Source organism: Triturus cristatus, chromosome 5_1 (genome assembly GCF_964204655.1).
Source record: "Triturus cristatus chromosome 5_1, aTriCri1.1, whole genome shotgun sequence".
NCBI lineage: Eukaryota > Metazoa > Chordata > Amphibia > Caudata > Salamandridae > Triturus > Triturus cristatus.
The window spans coordinates 940,586,564-940,601,965 of record NC_140587.1 but is presented as its reverse complement, the minus strand read 5'-3'; the positions used below and the strand labels follow the sequence as shown (position 1 = coordinate 940,601,965).

General features: G+C 43.6%; 1 protein-coding gene across 3 annotated transcripts in view; it reads right to left on the bottom strand.

Moving 5' to 3' along the window:
• LAMA1 (laminin subunit alpha 1) overlaps positions 1 to 15,402 on the bottom strand; it is a 692,815-nt gene that overhangs the window by 381,582 nt on the left and 295,831 nt on the right. For all 3 annotated transcript variants that reach the window (XM_085605997.1, XM_085606000.1, XM_085605998.1), the window contains 2 exons: positions 14,808 to 14,897; positions 4,520 to 4,637 (listed from right to left, as the gene is read on the bottom strand). In XM_085605997.1, coding sequence (XP_085462123.1) covers positions 4,520 to 4,637; positions 14,808 to 14,897 — 208 coding nt within the window. The remainder of the gene's footprint in view (positions 1 to 4,519; positions 4,638 to 14,807; positions 14,898 to 15,402) is intronic.

Genomic DNA, 15,402 nt, shown 5'->3' with positions numbered 1-15,402 from the left:
GGATTTAATGTACAATGCACGACAGAGGGCATCTTAGAGATGCCCTCTGCACCTAACCTACAATCCACGTCTTGTCTGAGGGGCTGCCTAGGCTGCCACACAGCAGACATGTTGCTCGACCCCTGGGTAGAGAGCCATCCGCTCTCCTGGGCCTGCAACAATGCACATCCTGGGCGAGGTGCTAGGTCTCTTCCCCCAGGATGGGCAGGGGAAGCTTCAAAGGCATGCCGCCTTTGTGAGCTTCTCCAGGCCATTTGCTGTACTCAGCAACTGGCCCCTACCGGTTCTAAACCCCCACTCTGGCGGGGAGACTGACCGGAAACCCCAAGGAAGGACAGGGGGTGTGCCAGCCTCTGCCAACCCCACCCCTCAGGTGGGGGAAGCGAGGTGAAACACATCCCCGGGCTCTCGCCATCTGGAAGATGGGGAGCCCTGCCCAATCAGGATAGGCCACTGCCCCCCTCCCACAGGAGAGTGGCAGGATAGGGGGTGTACCCACCCCAGGACAGGGACCCAGTGGTCGCTGCCCTTTACCTACCTGTAACACCCCTAAATTTAGTATTTAGGGGCACCCGGAACCTTCCTTCCTCAGATTCCAGAATCCAAAACAGCAAAGAAGATCAAAAAGAAAGAAGACCTGCCGTGCAGCTGCTAAGAAGGGGAAGACACCAACTGCTTTGGCCCCAGCCCTACCGGCCTGTCGACCCTCAAACCTGCTCCTGCTAAATCCCGGCACCTCCTGTGGCCAGCAACCTCACAAACCCCGGAGGATCTGGCTACCTTGCAACTCTGAGCATCTGGGACTCTCACGAGCAGTGGCTCTGCTCAAAGCAAGTATCTAACCCCTGGCATCAGCCCGGAACCACGAACCCTGCAAACTCTGCACCCGCCAAGCCTGGCCTGTGCTGGAGTGGACAAAGACCCTGAGGAGGTCCCCCCGGCGACTGTGACCCCGAATCCGGCACCCAAGGACCCACCTCGACGCTCCTGACGATGTCTGCAGCCTCAGAACCAGGGAACCCCCAACCGCGATCAACAGAGGGTAAGAATTCCAGACATCAAAAGGCACTCCTGCACCTGGTGCCCAGCGGCCCCCTGTGCCCGACTCCTGGGTACCTACCTATCCTCCAACTACCCAACTTACCTCTCGAAGTGGTGGTCACACCTGAAGAATCTTCGTCCCCGAGCTTGCAGCCTTTGTTCGTCCTTGAGCTTTTCCATTGCAATCCATTGAGCGCCTGTAGGCTCAAAAGCACCCTGCACCCAGCCGTCCGGGTGGCACTGGCAGTGCAACTTCTACTCTTACCTACTTCTCCATTTGCCCTGAGCAAGTGACCAGGAGCCCAGCTCCCACAGCCACGTGGCATGCTAGTCAGAAGCTACCAACCAAGGCCCCCCTGCCTCCCATAGGATAACATTGGGCCTAACTCACTCTGCACCCGGCTGTCCCTGTGCCGCTGAGGGTGTAACAACTGTACTTACCTGACCTTGGGAGACCCCTGAGTCTATGCCCAGAACCTTAACTCTGCCAGTCAAGAACTTACCCAAAAGCCGATAACTCACTTTTCTTCCATAGGGTAACATTGACTGGTTTCCCTTGAAATTTCTTCTAAGTGTGGAGTTTCTAAACTTTAAAATATTCACCTAAAATCAACCGAGTAACGAAAACGGAAATACTCACCTGCTATTAGGAGAGATCCCAGTGCTGGATCTTGGTGCCCAGCACTGACCCTGAAAATTTCTTACGACCGTACTTACCACTAACTCAATTTTCTCCCATAGGAAACCATTGACTGTTTTCTGTGAAATTTCATGTGTGTCGATTTTTGCAAACTACAAATATTCCTAAAAAATCGTACCAACTGTGAAAACGTAATTACTTACCTATTTTAGATAGATGTCCCAGTTTTGAGCCTAGGAGCCCAGCACTGTATTACAAAAGTAACGAGAACATACCGTACCCGTAATTTGAATTTTCTTCCATAGGAAACCATTGACTGCTTTTTTGTGAAATTTCAATTTTGCAAACTTATAAATAGTCGTTAAAAATCGCCTGTATAACTTAAACGCAGTTTCTCAACTGCTTACAGGTGGTACACTCATGCTGGATCCAGGATCCAACACTGACCTAGAAAAAGTAACCATAACCCTACTTACCTGCTAAGTGAATTTCCTTCCATAGGATAACATTGGTAATTTGATTAGAAAAAGTTTCTGTCAACTTTTAAAATAGCAAAATATTGCTTAAAAATCACAACAGTAACTAAAACGTATTTACTCACTTGTTCCCAAGAACTGTCCCAGGACTGAATCTAGGATCCAGTCCTGGAGTTAGAAAAGTAATCCTGAAAGTAATCAATTGCATATAACTTAAAAATTCCCATTGAGCTCAATGTATTATTGTGTTTGAAATTGTGTTGCCTATTGTAACAAACTGTAACTATTGCATTTCAAGTCAATTGCCTCTTGCAAAGTATTTAACTAAAGCATCTCATTCTGATAAAGTATATTTTGATACCTATTTTTGGTTCTAAAATAAAACAACCATATATTTTTATATACAAACCATTGGCCTAGAGTTCAGTTCCTGAGTGTGTGAGACCATTTGCTGACTGAGAGTGTACAACAAATGCTTTACACTGTCCTCTGATACTGCCTTACTGCTCGACCAAGCTACCACTTTAGAGAGTAAGGTTATATATAACTTTAGCCTCTGCCAAACCTCTGGGGGCTGTGGACTCTGTACACACTGTACCTATTTGGGAACAGTATATACAGAGGCACTTTCCTACAAGAAGCCATGCAAATTGCAGATGTTTCACTTAAATAAGGTGGGTCAGGAATTAGTCACACTATAGTGTAACCCGCAATGTCTCCTTGCATCGTAAATTGAAGTGAGTGTACATTTTGCAAAAAATATGGCACTAAATAACAGATTTGTATTTTGTGTGATTATGCGTAACTTTCACTATATTTTGTGAAAGTAAATTTCTGCAAATTCTGAATACCCATACCAAAAACATACTGCCAAGTCAATGAAACAGTGTGACTGTAATCTCACAAAGTTGGTGTCATGGAAATGATCTAATTTCAATCTAGGGCTCAACTCAGTACCCACCAGGTTAGTTTTTTCCCTTTACATGTAGTTCTTCGAATAATTATGGATCTAACACTATGTGTTATATGAACATCAGATGAACAAATAATCCCGCAAGAGTCTGTAGGTCAAGCGGATAAATTTGAAGAGTAGAAGATGCTCTAAATATGGAGAAGATTTTTATCTGTCATTAGGCAGCAGTTTGTGACAAAAGAAACCTAACCCGATGTAGCACTTAATGAGTGACTGTCAGTACTGTAATCATAACCCCCCTAAACCTAGCTAATAAAGAACAATAATAAATGTTGAAAGTGATTGAAGACTAGGCCAATATCACAAATAGAGCGCACTGTCCTTGTTTGCGCAATGGCACATCTGTTTAAAGGTGAATAGTGGCGTAAACAATGACAGTGCACACCATTACAATTAAGGCGTTGCCCTCAGTGCGGCTGGGATCCCGCACCTGCCCTTTGGACAGGGTATTCAGTCAAATTTTGAGCGGATGATTAAAGGGACCTCCTTGTTTCATAGTGCAAGTTGCATGCATCTGCACTTTAAAGAGGGAAGAGAGATCCCCTAGCAGGCATGTAAAGTGAGGGGCTGCACCTACCTGCAGAGGGATATCAGGTGGGGGTCAATAGGACCCCCCTTTCCCACCTTCAGAGGGATGGCTTAAAGAGGTGCACTGAAAGCGCACCACCTTTTTGTGGTGCACTCTCAGTGCACCTCCTAAGGGCCAGTTTGACTCTGCGTTCACGTCTGTAAGCCGGGCCGCGCCTCCATGCAAATGAGGCAACAGCCCCTGAAGATACCTCTGGTGCTACATGTGCGCCTGTGCTATCAGTATTACAGAAGGGGCTGCACTGCACATGGGTCTGTGACCCCTTTTGTAATACCATAGTGCCCCAGGGTGCAAACAGCAAGCACACGCGCCCACTGCGGCCCAGGGTATTATGGCCTCAGGTGACTACACTTTCCGTATGTGCGTGAAACCTAAACAAAGCCATTGACACAAGTCAATGAAAGAAATGTCTATTGTCCAATCAGGATTCAAACCACTGGCTTGAGAGTCTTTTCCCCAAAAATTAAAACCATAATTGAACAGTAAGAGGTGAAAATCTCTATGGATACCAAGGCACGACCCAGAGGGTTGTAATATAATGTTATATTATACTGAGGTACATGGCAGTATATCACTTTATTTATTTGCTATAATAACAAGTCATCAGCCAATTGGTCACTAATACACAACTACTATTTTCAGCATTCCTTCAACATTATCTCAACTGACCATAATCTTTATATCACACTTATACACAGACACATCAGTGCATTACTGACATAATGGTACAGCGTATTCCACAAAAGTGAAGCACTTTAGCTCATTATGCCTACTCCACCTCTGCAATGGAAGCAACTTACTTTCACATGTGTTGCCAACAGACAGGGTCCCAGGTCTCCACTGAGTCTGGTGGTAGCCTGGGCAACACTCGTCACAGCTTTCCCCGCAGGTATTGTGCTCACACACGCATTGCATTTTCTTTAATGAAAATGGAGAAAAACATAAGTTGGTCAATATTAGGCAGGTGAAAACAAAGTACTCATAGCATAATGCAAACACTGGCAATGCTGCAGCAACTGAAGTAATGAAATATCAATACAAAAACAAAAACAACCTCTCCTGTAATCAAGCCCAATGAGAAGCCAAACTAAGTAGCCTATGAAAAATCAACTCTATTGCTAAACAAATACAATACTTTTTAAAGGCACAGAACTCTGATGTGACAACTATCTTTAAAATATATTTGATAGATTTATTGAATATAATGGCACAATCATAAAAGGTATTCTTCTGAAACATTGAACAGGTTACCTGCAAAACCCAGAGCAAATGTTTAAATGCAAAGGATTTATTGTAGCGCCATGGCTATAGCATAAGCAAAGTTTAAATTGTAAACCCGAAAAATACACAACCTCTTCGAGCTCACCCTTCATGTTGGGTTATCTCAACTATTGGTAAAGTGCACCATCGCCTAAGTGCACCTTGGTGCTGAGAAGAAATAAGAGACCATTCCTAATAATTTTATATTGGAGCGACAAAAGTTTTTAGGAATCTCTTAAAGCTAAGATGGTACTAAATAGAGCTGGCCTCTAGCAGAAGGGTATGCGGCTGTTATAAAAATGCCCTAATTCTCTTAAGCATGCACTTTATGCATGAGACGATCATGAAAATGAGTCACCAGAGCAATTAGCGTGATTGAGTCAGTACCTTGTTTGTGTGGCCTGGCAAAATTTAGGACCTGAAATCAAAAGGCTCTAAGAGCTATGCAATAGGCCTAATACACGTATGTGCATCTACTGGTCAACAGTGAAGCGGATGAAGCGTTGGCGAGATTTCCCGCTCTGTAAGACATGCACCTGACAGATAATTTTGACACATAATAGATCTTGAGCTGAGCTCCCTAGGATGCTGAAGCCCAAAGAGATTTACCAAACAGCCATGGTTTTATCTGTGTATTGTTAGAAAAACATTCTAAGTGAATAGAAAATGCAAATCATGCATCCTGATGAATCTATAATCTCTAGGGTCTTCCAACCAACTGGAAGCTAAATGGTAAATTGCTTTAGGGTACCTTGAGTTCAAAGACTTTCTGTAACTGAAATTTACCATGGAGCTCAAAGAGACAACTTCGGCTCACTAGAGCTGTGGTCCACGGCCAGAACCACAAAGTGATATCTTGTGGTTAGCAGCAAAGAAGGAGTTACCAAAACCTCCAGCAGGTTGCAAGGGTCTTGGCATGGAGTACTGTTTAAAGTGATGAGCAAATAAGAAACTGTGTTAATTGGGAAAAAAATATAATAGAAATCGATGCAAATCTCTTACCTATGTATCATGTATGTACTTGTGCTAAAGACTATGGGCCAGATGCATGACCATTACAAATTACGACTCGCAATTTGCGCTCAATTGCGAGTCGCTAATTGCGACTAGCAATTTGGAATGTACAAGTGTCAGAGACACTGATTGCGATTCCCAATGGGGTCGCAAAATGCGAAGCTCATGAATATTAATGAGCCACTCGCAATTTGCGACCCCATTGGGAATGGCTGGCCCTCCCAGGGATGGTGGCCTGCTGGGCTCAGTAGACCTCCACGTCTAGGACCGCGTGTCAATAAAGCAGTTTTTTTTTTAATGGAGCCCGTTTTCCTTAAAGGAAAACGGGATGCATTTAAAAAAAAATAATGAAACCGTTTTGTTTCATTTTTTAAGGGCAGGTAGTGGTCCCTGGGACCACTGCCTGCCCTTAAAAACCCTTTAAAAATATTTTTGGAGCCAGTCACAAAGGGGAAGGGGTCCCCTGGGGACCCCTTACCATTTTCGACTCCATTAACACACTCTTGAAGAGGGCAGTAAATTGCGAGCGTTTTTTGCGACCGCAAATGCGGTTGCAAAACCCTCATACATGCTAGCCATGTATGAGGGTTTTGCAACCGCTATTAGGAAGGGAACGCCCCTTCCTAACAGCGAGTTGCAAAACACTATTTTAAGAGTCGCAAAATAGTGTTTGTACATGACCATGTAGGTTTTTGAGTGCGCAAGCGGGTCGCAAACCCTTTTGCGCACGCAAAAACTGGTAGTACATCTGGCCCAAAGATGTTCTTGGGGTATTACAGGATTTACAGAAAGTGAATAACAAATACCGTGGCACGTTATATTCTGTTGAATACAAGTGTCTTATATTAAGTTTTTGCTTTTATCGTAGAATGTGCAGCTCTAAGGTCAACTAAAGCTGTCTCCAAGTGCTGGGAGGGGATAGTAGAGGGGGATTGGGGACTAGCTTTGTGAATACAGTGATCTTCCATAACACTGTCAGATTACACAATGGATGCTAGGCTAGGAACACATAATGGGGAGCATCACTTATGCTCCATGATCCACTATAAACTACTACTTTAGACCACAATATTCTGCTCATCTTATGTGTAGTTGTGTTTCATCCAAACGTTGGAGTGTTAAGAAGATAGAGGGGCATATTGAAGTCTGCCAGTTTGCGGAAATTATGATACTGACATGTAGGTCAGCCTGACAGGATGTACCTGCAGACCTTCATAAGCTTACATACAATATGAAAATACAGACGAACCACACAAGTAGTGTGAACAGCAGTGATCAAATGGTCCATCTCTGGATGAAGGAAAGAGTCGAGCAAATTCAGCATGATCTTGATGAACCAAGTATCACCTTCCCATCACCACAACATGTTAAACAAAGACACACTTGGGTTTGTCATGCCTTGAATATTAATATTGTTTCAGAAAACAATGTGTTAATATAAGCCATAGACAAATGAGAGCCACAGACAGCACTTCTACACAAGGATCAGGAGAAGTAAAACTGGTAGCATGTTCCGCAAAATATGGAGAATTTAGTGTGGCTTGCTATATAATCTTAACCCCAGTGCCCCCTCCGTGCCCTGAATGTCATCTGTATGTGTTTCAGCTTCACAACAACTACCAGTGAACAGACATCGGTAAAGGAAGTGCTGCCTCCGAACATGTGGACCACAAAAGCCCACAGAAAAGACACAGAAGCAGTACAAATCAGGCATACGGCAGCTCAACGTTTTCAATCAAACGGGTTCACAATGACGACTGAAGGCATAGCTCCTGAGAATGTTAATGCACAAATATGCCTAAAGCAGGAGCGGCCCTTGCAGGTAAGAGGGGTGGGGCGGAAGGGGGGGACTTGACAGATCCCAACTAGGAAAAATTAAATAAATAATTAATTTTCCCTAGTCGTAGTCTGTCGAGTACCCCCCACCCCACCGCATCGCCCCACCGCTCTTACCTGCACAGGCTGCTCCTGGCTCAAAGCACTGTGCTAAGAAAGTTGACTGAGGTCGATTGTTCATTTTCACCTTGTGACTACATCAAGTTTACAGCAAGGTTAGAGCATAGGTCAAGGCGGTGAAGGCTCATAATTAGGTCAGAAGGCAGACAATGCTTCAACAAAGCCTTTCGAGATTAACAGCCTGATTTAGAGTTTGGTGGATGGGTTACTCCATCACAAATGTGATATCCTGTCTGCCTTATTACAGGTGCATTATATGCAGCAGTACTTGTAATAAGGCAGACGGGATATGTGTCAAATTAGTGACGGAGTAACCCATCTCACAAACTCCCTTAATCAATATATAAGTGCTAATTTTGCTCTTTCTCTACAAAGGTCACCTGGGATATAAGCTATTTGGAACACCTGAAACTGTGGTTTCGTTCTAAAGTGGCATGTATCAGTATATGTAGGGTAACTATACAGCACAAAACTAGCTAGAAAGCAATAAAGCAGTTATCATATTTTGTGATTCTTTGCGAGTTATACAACAAGGGGCAGCAAGTCAAGAAAACGCTTCTACAGACATCTTTTGCCTGCTGAGGTTCTACGCATATCCTTTACATATTTATTGCAGATTACTTTTACAATCACCCATTGTTCTAAGATGTAAGATGCTATACATTCCCAAAGGCAGAATATTAAATATTGTTAAGCCCTCCAAAATATAACAAGTATATATTCTTCTACTTCTATGTCACTGATGCCAGTTTTTTGTGCACACAATTTGCACATTCATGGCCTTTGGTCAAAGGAAACAATTGTTTTAATTTGGGGAATCTTTACACTGCAACAAAAAGCTTTTCCTGCAGCCTGTGCATAGATTATATAGCAGTGTTCCTTTGTCCTGAGGGAAGCTGGGTGGAAAAATAGCTTGTATTTGTAAACAGAAGTTTAATTACTTTCTGTCACACCTGTGCTCCCTTGTTAGCTTGAGTGCCCACATAGTAGTGTTTTATGTAAAGAGGACAATAGTTCTGTCATGTCGCTGATTGAGACATTAGCTTTGAAGGTACGCATCGCTTCTTTCTTTCTCGTATAATTCACTTGTGGCCTGTCTTCTAATGAGACCCCTACTCTTGTGTGACAGGTTTATATTGTTTGGGGTATTCATCCTGCACTAGTCTCTTTTGAAACTGGTGCCTCACTGGTTGCTCAGGCAAAGAACCTGAAAAACTGGTTGGTCTTCCTGATAGGTTTGGTTTCCTATATGCAGTACATCACTAGCATCCTGATGTCAAATGTGCCATGGGAGAGTTCTGCCAGCGATTTTGGTTGCTGGAAAAAAGCAGGTTGTTGTACAGAGTGAGTGACATGGAATTGTGAGACTACCTTGTCTTGGAAGCTTGGATTACTTCTTATTACAACTCTGTCTTTATGGATTTGAAGATAGCGTTTCTGGATTGTGAGTGCTTGGAGCTGGCCTAATCTGCTCAAGGATTTGATGGGTACTAGGAAGGCCATCTTTAAAGTAAGGAATTGCAGCTTATTGTTGAGCCTGGTTTCAAAAGGAGGTTTCATGAACTGTGTTAGCACCAGGTTTAAATTCCACATTGGTGCGAGGGCTGTCATGTGTGGTGCTAGTCTCTTTGCCACTTCTAAGAATCTTTTGGCAACTGATGTTTGGAAAACAATCCTTCCTATGCCCCCTCCTTTGTATGCCACAAATGGCTGCTGTTAGATGTGCCTTTTGTGAGGCTTAGGACAGTCCCAATCCCTGTAGATATGTTAGGAGCAGGTCCTGGAATCTCTCTTTGGAGCACCAATATCTGACTGATCATATGGTCTGTCTTCTTGCTTCTTTCAGGACTTTGATGGTCGTTTACTTAAGCTGTAAATGTCAGAATTCTGTGTCTATAGGAGCTATGCTGCTAAGCTGAGTGTTTTAAGTTCTGAGTGCAACACTTGGACCTTGTGCATGGTCAGTATGTCTGTTTGCAGTGACAGTGGCATGTCATTGACTAGTGTTGCTCCACGAGGTTGGAGAACCATGCTTGCCCGGGCCGTCGTGGTGCAATGAGGATGAGAGTTATGGATGTTTGCTTGTACTTCTCTATCACCAAGGGGACCGTGGGGATTGATGGAAAAGATTTTGCAAATTGTTCTTGAGCATATGGATGCAAAGTTTTGCATTTTGTGTTCTATTGGGTTGCAAACAGGTATGTATGTGGGTTTTCCCACCTTTTGAAGATTCTGTCTATAATCTGTTGTTTCAGTTCCACTCATGCAAGGCTTTCTTCTGTCACCTAGCCTGTCTACTTCTGTGTTTTTACTACTTGTATGTGGATTGCTACTATTGTTATGTACCTCTGCATGGTCCAGGTACATATATCCTGCATTAGGCTGGATAGGACGTGAGATTTTGTCCCCCCACTGGTTGAGGTAGAACATGAAGGTAGTGGTATTTATCTGAACCTGCACTTTCTATTCCCTTTAACTGTGACTGGAATGCTTTGAAGGCTTGTACAACTACCTCGAGTTTCAACACATTTATGTGTTTTACTTCATCCTCTAGGATCCAGAGGCCACTGATGTTCAATTTCCCCATGCATGTTCTCTACCCTTTGTGAGATGCATTCATCATTATAGTAACAGGATCTGGTCGAAGGGTCTGCCTACTGTGTTGCTCCTTGCCTTCCACCACTGCATCTCCATATGTACCTTGTCCATTACAACCACTAGATATTCCCTACTTCCTGTTGCCTGTGGCCAATGACTCTGTAGCCACTCCTGTAATGGTCTCATAAGAAGCCTGGAGTTTGGTATGAGTGGCATGCGTGATGCCATCATGCCCATCAGATGAATTTGTTCTGCTAAAGCCAGGGTTCTCTTCTCAACAGAGAAGGTTTTACCTTCTCTGAAATTCAGTCTGGTTCAAAGAAATGTATTTTCCCTTTCCGGCTTCAAGGTTGATCTTTTCCACTTGACGTAAACTCCCTGATTATATAGGGTTCCATTACTGCCCTTCGACTGTCTTTGCATTGTTTGTGGGACTTTTCATTTACCAGCCAGTCATCCAGGTAGGGAGGGGTAGACATGGATTTCTTTTCTCCTTAGATGTGCTGCCATTGTGGCTAGGTATTCTGTGAACACCTTGGGCACAGAATTTATCTGAAAGGTAACACAGTGAATTGGTACAGAACCTTGTCTACAACAAATCTCTGGAACTTCTTGAGCCTGTTGTTCATTGGCACATGGAAGTACCCATCTTTGAGGTCTATTGTTGTCATATAATCCACTCTTCCCAGGTGTAGGATAACTATCTGCAGGTTTGTCAACTGAAACCTTTGTGTTTTGTATGTATCTGTTGAGGGCCTTGAGATTTAAGATAGGACCGAGGGACTTGAATGGGGTTGGGACCAGAATGTAAACTGAGTAGTCTTTTCTTTTTGATACTATGTTTATTGCCTTTTCCTCTGCAGGTCTTCCACATCCTTCCTTAGATGCAGTAGATCGAATTTGCTGTGTTTACTTCACTCTGGTGTGATGTTAGGTGGTAGTTTCAAAAGTTCCATACAGTATCCATATTAAATTATGGTGAGTATCTATTTGTCAGCGGTGATGCCTTTCCATTCTTTGAAGTATTCTCCAGTTCTGTCCCCTATGAGCTTTAAGTGTAGGTTAACCTCCCCTCTTAAGTCACTTGCCGGCGTGTCCAGCACCTCTTGGTGCCAGTGCCTCTTCCCCAAATCTTACCTCAAAGGGCTGCAGTGAAGTGCTGGGGTATTGTCACTGTGTTGCGGTGCTCTGGCTTTATTGTTGTGGTATAAAATGTTAATTAGACATCACTGGATGTGATCCTCCTCTTTTTGGCAGTCTCTTCCTAGGGGTGAACCCGCCTCGGGATTGACTCTTAAATTGGAGTACTTCCATGGACTTGGCAGCATCATTGTCGTTCTTCATTCATTTCAAACAGTTGTCAACTTCCGAACCAAAAAGGCTTTCTCATGTAATCAGCATGTTTACCACTGCCACCAGTATTTCCTGCTTGAAGTCGATCACCCACAGCCAGGTATGCCTGAGCCTTGTCTCAGTGCAAAGCTGTCTGCTGGAAGTGCCTGCTACGTCCAGGGCTCATTTCAGGCATGAAGTGCTGGTGATTTTGCTCTCCTGGATAATATAATTTTCACATCTTTGATATGCATGAGGAGGTGCTGCAATAGGCCTTCCACCTCCTCCCACTGCTGGTGGCTGTACCTATTCAGAAGGGCACTGAAGTTTGCGATCCTCTGCTGGACCACAGCAGAGTTTGATTTACCTCCCACCATTTCTTGCTCTTCTTGTAGGATGGTGGGCCTACTGTAGCTGAGGTGGAGGTGGGTATTTACCCTCTTCCATGCCATTGACACAATGATAATACATCGGTTGATGTATGTGGGGTCTTGAGTGGAGTATCTATATTTCTTTTTGACTCTTGCGGTAGCTGCTTTTGCTGCTGCAAGGTCCCTAAATGCTTCTCTCTCCTGGTCCAACACATTTACCAGCATTTCACTGCAAAGGTAGCACACCTTCCAGCAGGAAACATGATTATGCTTGTTATTCCTCTAGTTTGACTCCATGGGTGTCAGCAGCCCTCTTAATCACTGTGCTGGATACAGCGATATCGACAGGCACTGAGGGTCTCTATCGATAGGTGTTGACTTCCTCCTCTGGTGAGTCAGTGTCCAGGTCCTGCCATCCTTACCCCAAGGTGTCTATCATGAATGCTCTCTGCTGATAGGATCTTTCCTCGATGTTCTCCTAATACTCCAAAAATTAAATTTTCCTGTTCTTCCGACTGCTCTGGTGTCAATGGCAGCTCCAGTTCCTCGACCTCAAGTGTTTTTTTCTTCGACTGCTGAAGTGGGCACCTGCATCTCTTCAGGGAGTCATTTAACTCCTTCTTCCTCCTCATCAAGTGCTAACTATTTCTGAATCGGATTGCCTCTTCTTTTCAATGCAGAGCGGCTCGGTTCACCATTGAGCAGCAAAATCCTCCATTTCGGTGCTGAAGGTTCCAGCTCGCAGGATTCCTTCTCACTTCCACGCTCTCAAGGCCTTTCAGAGTCAAGACAGGTTCTGGGGGATTTCCTTCTGTAGAATACTTGGGTTTGGATCCGGGGCTCTTTGGGTTTGTGGTTGCCCTCCAACGTCATGGATTTTGAGGTCGATGTCGACTTGGGATGTTTGGATTCCAACACTCTCATCTTTGTGCCCACCTGCCTTTTGATGTTACCTTCTGTTGGAAGCTCTCAGTGTCCTTCGCTGTTGAGCTTTTTGGTGCTTTCTGCTTTAGGAGGTAGATTCTCTTGGCAACAGAGTCCTGTTTCTGATCTGTTTTGGTTTCCTTGCGGGCATCATCCTCACTGTAGGCCCCTGACTCTTTCCTGGGAGTTAAGTTCTGCACCTTTGCCATGGCGTATTGTGACTCCTCTGTTTTTCTCGATCTTGAATATCTTTGGCACAAATGCATCTCAGGCATCAGAGACCTCTGATAAGTAGCCTTGTATAGGCACATATTGTAGACATTGGGTTGTAATTTTGAGCAAGCTTATGATGGCATTTAGGGCAGAATCTCATTGGTGTGTGTGCCATGCCTCAAATGCATTCTCCGATCCATGTGATCAATGACCTTGTGTGATATCAGGGTTGAAAACGCAGAAGTTTTTGATGGAAAATGGTGATTGTCCTTGGTGTCCTCCAGTACTCTATGTTCGGCGTTGAAGAAAATTGGTGTCTTTTCTCCAAAACACTCCTTTTTCTTCTGCCCATCCAGGAGCTATCTCTTCTGCATTCAGACTCAACAGTGGAAAACAAAGAATCTGAAGAAGGCAATCACACAGTGGGGCTTCCAGGTCGAACGTCTGATGTCAGTAAAGGAGGAACATAGCACCAAATGGTCGACAATGACAACCACTCAAAAAAAAGGACAAAGAGAGAGAGACAATTCCGAACCCAATCACCTATGGTGTATTAATGCATCCAAAATGATTCACGCTGCAATACCAGTAACATTGGGTATAGAAACACAGAGCCCAGTTTTATTGGTGAGACTATGCACCTGATAAAACTTAGCTGGGTTTGTGGCTGGTGTTTGCTAATGGCAGGGTCTGTGGGCAAGAGCGAAACCTGACCTCCATCTGCCTCCTACAGCATCGCAGGGAGAACTATCAAGTGTACCCCTAATGAGTCCCATGACTCCCGTGGCCACGTGACGCTCCACCAACTTCGCAAGTAGAAAGGTGGATGCAGGTCCGCACATGTCAACAGCAGAAGCCCTGGCCAAAAGCAGACAACAGTTCTCCAGACTAGACTTAGCCTCTTGTACCCTCAAGCCAACATGAGACCACTAGACTCTCACCCACAACCCCCACTGCCCTTCTTGCTCCCATTTACCACCTTCTTCGAAAAACAGTGAAAAATCTCCTTAAAGCAGGAAACATTAGGCAGATTTAGAGAGGGTAAGGCGGGATCTATGTTGCTATTTCCCATTCTTGAGGGGTGCTAGAAATATCTGGATTCCAGTGAAAGGTTAACTCCTGGAATCAGTGAAAATCTTTCCCTCACAAGGATGGGTCCATCCAACAAAGAATTTCAAACATAAAAAGAAACCTACTGAAATATTAATTGAAGGTACTTAAACTGGGAAAAGAAATCCACAATACTTGGGCGATATGTGAATTTTATGAAAATCAACATTCTATCACCTTAAAATAATACGAGTTTGTGCTCTCTATAACCATGTTTTTATTCTCAATTATTGATAATATGAATAAGAGTGTTTATATAATTTATTTATGAGATGTCACTTAGAAAAAACAAAGTTTTAAAATGTCCTACCTTTGTAGTTTCATCCCAAGGGCAACTGCTAGCATGGCCGTAGCAAATGCACATTCCTCCAACTGAAATGTCTTTTATAGAATAGTAATACTGCGGGGGGAAAAAGACAACATAAAGGCATATTTTGGCCACTTCATGGAATATTTACTTTATAATTAACTCTAGTTATTCTACTAACAAACTGGTGGTGAACGAATGAGCTGCAAAGTCTACATTCTATTGAGCAATAGATAACCCGCTGGTTGAGCGAACTTGAGGATTTTAATATGTATTTTCCACCAATTAAAGAGCTCACGGAAAAATAAAGTGTGACAATCATTACTGTAATCTTTTACATATGGTAAGACTATTATATTTTAGTAGATTTTCCAGAAGACATCACAAAGATTTATTGATTGCAATTATTCCATTTTAAAAATATGTTATGTCAGAAGTCATGAGTGACTGCTCAGGGTTGATTTCCCATTGCCTAACCACATCTCTGTCACGACTTGGTGTTTCCTTCCACTTTCCAAACCAACCAATGAAACCTAACTTGGATCATGATTACATAGAGGAGCAAAATCTGCTAATGATACAGATTCAATCTTACACT